At 34.7% G+C, this 6000-nt stretch overlaps 1 protein-coding gene across 1 annotated transcript in view; it reads right to left on the bottom strand.

Moving 5' to 3' along the window:
- Positions 1 to 308: 308 nt before the first annotated feature.
- Positions 309 to 6000, bottom strand: part of LOC123503943 (structural maintenance of chromosomes protein 2-like) — a 230003-nt gene continuing 224311 nt past the window's right edge. Inside the window, exon 30 of the mRNA XM_045254068.1 lies at positions 309 to 1238. Within this exon, the coding sequence (XP_045110003.1) occupies positions 1116 to 1238 (123 nt within the window). The 3' untranslated portion in view covers positions 309 to 1115. The remainder of the gene's footprint in view (positions 1239 to 6000) is intronic.

The raw sequence follows: 6000 nt of genomic DNA, 5'->3' as shown, positions 1-6000 counted from the left end.
CTGCAGTTAGTAGGTAGCCAATTCAAAATCACTGAAGCTAACTGTATTTTCTTATAATTTTCCAGAGTTAACCAGCCTCCAATATGAAAAAAAAGCAGGGCAAGTACTTACAGTAAATCACCTTCAAAATCATTCATCCAAATAAGGCAGAATGAACATTTGCCTGCAAAGTCTTCAGTAGATGTAAATCCAAAATTTCTTTTTTCTCTGTAAGCTCTAGTGAAATAGATAAACAAAAGAAAAGAATAAAAGGACTGAGGTGCTAGTCTCATTATGTTTTCAAAAGGTTATTAAATCTGATGCCAAAAAAAAAAAAATATTCTTTATTCTAAAGAGTAACATTGTTACACTTATCCTGTCAAATTCATTTTTTGTTTAACAAGTCCATTTATCATTCCTAAATCTTATCACCTCTTCAAGCCTAAATACTAAATACCATTAAATTTAATCGATAACAAATGCAATTATAAATAAAATGTTATTTCTACTTAGAGCCTTTAACTTCTTCCCAATGGGAGGAGGAAAGATTTGGAGGAATGTGCATGGAAGAAATGAGATGAATGATAATCAAAGATCAAATAATAAATCTTCCAACTCCCATGTGGTGAAATAAAACTATTAAATGAAATTATGATGATGACTTATCACTATCAAAATACAATGATGTAATAGATAAAGGATATCTATACAAGAGATAAGAACAGTGGACAAGGATGGACCACCTTTATGTAAAGAAACTAATGAGACAGGAAATGAAGGAAGGAAAAAATTACCACTTCAATGGAATTGATCTAGTATGAAATAGGTCTAAATTGTATTGGGTGTAAAGATTAATTAAACACACACACACACACACACACACACACACACACACACACACACATATATATATATATATATATATATATATATATATATATATATATATATATATATATATATATATATATATATATATATATATATATATATATATATATATATATATTCTTCCTGTAAAAACATAGAGTACTACCACACTTTGGAATTTATTCCCTCATCTTTTCTATTTTATTATAAATTTCTTCTAAGGTACGAGAGACAGTGGCATATTCTACACACCATAACTGTGAGCTTCACTTTTTCCGCTGAGCATGCTGGGTGTGGCGACTCACAGTTGACATGCCATCTACAAACTTTGTCTTGAAAAGTACATTGGCATTGTTGAACATTCCATCCTTGAGAGACACGATGATGAACTGCAGATCAAGTCAGAAAAATTTATCAATAAACAAATAAAACCTTTATCCTACACACATAAGCACACAAGGATGCGAGTAATGAATATATTAGAGCAAGGAGAGAGGAAGAAACTTTGAGAAAGATGTGGTGAGTTAAGTAATGATGAACACAAGCTTTTCTATAAATTTATAAATGGCAAAATGAAGAACAAGGAAACAACAGAAAAAATAATTAAAAGAGGGAAGACATAGACTACCAAACAGAGAAGGAAATGTGTGAAATAATGAATGAGAGCTTCAAAACAGTGTTCACTGCAGAAGATTTTATAAAACCTGATAGGACATTGCATTGCCAAGAATTACAGGAAATCCCAGAGCACAAAGAGGATACTGGAAGATTATTGGATAATTTGGATGTCAGAAAAGCAATGGGGCTGGATGGTGTATCAGGCTGGGTGCTAAAAGAATGTAAAGAGCAACAACTGGATCCAATTTGGGAAATAATTACAAGTTCACTAAATGAAGGGAAAGTTCCACTAGAATGGAAGAGAGTCAACGTAATACCGATATTTAAAGGAGGAAAGGCAACCGAGCCATTAAATTACAGACCGGTGTCACCTACAAGTGTTATGGGGAAGTTGTGTGAAATAATTATCAAAGAAAAATGGGTTAAATATCTGGAAGAAGAACAAGTCATATCAAACAGACAGTTTGGGTTCAGGACAGGATGTTCATATGTGTAGAACTTATTAGGCTTCTACTCAAGAGTAATACAAAGACTGGAAAACAGAGATGGATGGGTGGACACAGTATACCTAGACATAAAAAAGGCTTTTGATAAAGTCCTTCATGGAAGACTACTTTGGAAACTAGAGAACATAGGAGGACTGCAAGGAACTTTGTTAGAATGAACAAGGGATTATTTGAAGGACAGAGGGATGAGAACTGTGATCAGAGATACATACTCATCTTGGGATAAAGTAACAAGCAGAGTGCCACAAGGGTCAGTGTTAGCCCCCATTATGTTTCAGATTTATGTAAACGATATTCACAATGGGATAAACAGTTACATTAATTTATTTGCTGATGATGCAAAGCTGCTAAGAGTTATCAAAATCCCAGAGGACTGTCTGCTGTTACAAGAAGATATAAATATGATCCATGAATGGAATAAGATGTGGAAATTGGAGTTCAATGCCAAGAAATGTCATGTAATGGAATTAGGAAAGAGAGAAAAAAAAAAAAAAAATAAAAAAATAAAAAAATAAAAAATAAATAAATAAATAAATAAATAAAAAAATAAAAAAATAAAAAACAGTATGAAAGAGGAACAAATAATGAAGACTACAGAGGAAAAAGATCAGGGTGATTATAAAGGAAAATTTGAACCCTGAAAAACAAGCAAAATGTTTGGATTATCATGTAAAATATTGATTAATATAAGAGTGGCATTTCAATTCATGGACAAAGATATGATGAAAAAAAATCATCACAAGCATGATATGTTCAAGGCTGGAATATGCAGCAGTGGTGTGGTCTATGAGATCTAAAAATGATATAAGATTAGAACGGATACAGAAGATTGCTACAAAGATGGTGCCGGAACTAAAAGACCTAACATATGAAGAAAAGCTGAAGGAAATGGGACTACCAACCTTACAAGATAAAAGAGAATGAGGAGACCTAATAACAATGTATAAGGTAGTCAATGGCATTGAAAAGATAGACAAGGAAGACCTGGTGCTGGTGACAGAAGAAGATAGAACGACAACAGGTCATGTAAAGAATATTAGGATGAGGCAGTGTGAAGGATATTGGAAAATACAGTTTTCCATACAGAATGGTGAAAAAGTGGAATGCACTGAATAATAGTTGTTATAACACATAATGTGCATAACTTTAAGGAAAAATTGGATAAATGGAGACATGGAGTCAGGACACTATAAGCCCCACTCAAACCCTGTACAATACAACTAGGTAAATACACACACACACAAAGAAGTGGTATCTATGGAAGAAAAGAAGGAGGAGGTCATGGAGGAGGCAAGAAATTAAGAGTGACTTATACTACTATTGATGGGTTGTTATCCAGTGTGTTGGATCTTGAAGATTATTTGAAAGAAAAAAAAAGACCACATGTAATGTGCATCATAGAAACAAAACTAAAAGAGGAGATCCATGTTTGGCTTTAAAGAAGAGGGATATAATAGCTGGAGAAGAGACAGGAAGGGTAAAGGGGAAGAAGGAGTGCTAATAATGGTTTGTGATAATATATGTGTGGAGGAAGTGCAATTTGGTGATGGTATGGTGGAAGTAATGGGAGTAACAATCAAAATAAAGGAATTGAAAAATAAGGAAGATCATAGTTGAATATGTGCCACCTAAGACAACTGAGGAACATTAAGATATGCAAAGAGAGGTGATGAAGTGCTTAGATGATATGATAAGAAGAGATGGAAGAATACTATTAGTAGGAGACTTTAACTGCAAAAGAATAAACTGGAGAGAGATGGAAGTACATAATGAATATTGCTGGACAATGTGGTGAGGAGGTGTTACAGTTGACTATGGTAAATACAATGGATCAGTGGGTGGAGGAGTCAACAAGGTACAGAGGAGAAGAACCATCATTGCTTGACCTAGTATTCACAAAGAAGCCAGAGCCCCCCTCCCAGCAAACAATAACTTAGTCCAATGGGAAGAAGTGATCATGTGAAATTAGAGCTGGAAATACAGAAAAAGGATGGGATAAGTTACAGAGATGACTACAAAAAAGGGAGATTAAATTATGCAAGAGCAGATTTTGAAAAATTATGGAAATTTTTTACTGATATTGAACGGAGAAACATTATGTACGAAAAGACAATACAGCAGAAATCCAATGAAGGAGTAAAGAAATACATTACTTTTTATAGAGTTAAGAAAAAGTACATGCTTGGTACAGTGCTAGATGCACAAAAGTTAAAAAGGCAAACCATAAAGCTTGGGAGAAATTCATAAAACAAGAGAATGAAAATAACAGACAACAGTATAAGGATGCAAGAAATTAATATACTCGAACTGAATTCGTTCCAAATGGCTGTCTGAGTATTAAAAAGTTTGAATATTGATACCTATAAATCAGGTAATTTGTTCCAGCCATTGCCAAACCCAAGTTTTAAAAAAAGTAGCGGTTTAATTTTGCAGTCACCGCTAGCACTGACGCACAGAAAAAGGGTTGGCCTGTCGTTGATGGGCTTGTGTCCTGGCAAACACTTATCTTCCTTTGTTATATAGATCATGTTTGGTAGTTGTTTTTTTTTTGTTTTTTTTTCAAAAACAGGCCAGTATCATCACAATGAAAGATCTGTTATGGGCTTAAGCACTCCTTATCCACAAATTTCTTAAATTCAAGCACAAATTTCTCAGCGGCAACTCTGTCAGTACTTGCGGGCTCATCTTGCCTCACAACGGAATGAATTCAAGTTCTTTTCTTGAAATTCACAAACCATCCCTTACTTGCTTTAAAATCAACACTGGAGTCATATGTAGTATCAGAAATAAGATCAAGATGTAGCAGCTTAGCCTTTGCCCAAATTATGCCCTCTGACAAAGAATCACCAGCCTGCCTTTGGTTTATCCAATCAAAAAATTTTTCCATTTCTTCCCTGCTGCAGGTCGCTTAAATTGCCTTTTCACACCAATCGCCAAATGAGCTCTTTTAATGAGTTCTTTCTTCTTCAGCATTGTGGCTACTGTAGATTTAGCCATACAGTACTCAGCTGCAAGATCAGTTATTCTTCCTCCTTTCTCATATTTATCAATAGTATCTATTTTCATTTTGATGGTTGTCACTACATTCTTTCTTGTAGGCTTATTCTCACCACTAACAAGCCTCTTCAGTGCCATTGTAGGCTTCTAAAAAAAAACTCCAAAGAGAAAGCACAGGGCAGTATCATCGTTATGACAGTGAAGGATCAACTGGCTGCGGTGGCCCACTGATGGGGCGCGTGGGGCAGCGGGAAGGGAGAAACCTTTTGTTTACAGCCACGTGGACGGACGTTCAACTAATAGGCATTTTTTCGAGTATTAAGCTGAACTTTTGCATTCAACTATTGAAAAGTTCAACTATTTAGATGTTTGAGAATTGAGTCTCCGCTGCATTACAGTAAGGAGAGAGGAAGAAAGAAACTTTGAGAAAGATGTAGTGAGTAAAAGCAAAGACGAACCCAAGCTTTTCTACAAATTTACAAATGGCAAAATGAAGAACAAAGAAACAATAAAAAAATAATAAAAGGAGGGAAGACATACCAAACAGAGAAGGAAATGTGTGAAATAATAAATGAGAACTACAAAACTGTGTTTTCTGTAGAAAAGGATTTTATAGAACCAAACAGGACATTGCATTGCCAAGGATTACAGGAAATCCCAGTGCACAAAGAGGATATTGGAAGATTATTGGATAATTTGGATGTCAGAAAAGCAATGGGGCTGGATGGTGTATCAGGCTGGGTGCTAAATGAATCTAAAGAGCAAATGTTGGATCTAATTTTGGAAATAATTACAAGTTCACTAAATGAAGGGAAAGTTCCACTAGAATGAAAGAGAGTCAATGTAACACCAATATTTAAAGAAGGAAATGCAACTGAGCTGTTAAATTACAGACCGGTGTCACTTACAAGTGTTATGGGGAAGCTGCATGAAATAATTATAAAATAAAAATGGGTTAAACATCTGGAAGAAGAACAAAGCATATCGAACAGACAATTTGGGTTCAGGACAAGATGGTCATGTGTGTCAA

Source organism: Portunus trituberculatus, chromosome 15, assembly GCF_017591435.1.
Source record: "Portunus trituberculatus isolate SZX2019 chromosome 15, ASM1759143v1, whole genome shotgun sequence".
NCBI classification, from domain to species: domain Eukaryota; kingdom Metazoa; phylum Arthropoda; class Malacostraca; order Decapoda; family Portunidae; genus Portunus; species Portunus trituberculatus.
Note: the sequence above shows the minus strand (reverse complement) of the source record. Positions and strands in the feature narration are given on the sequence as shown.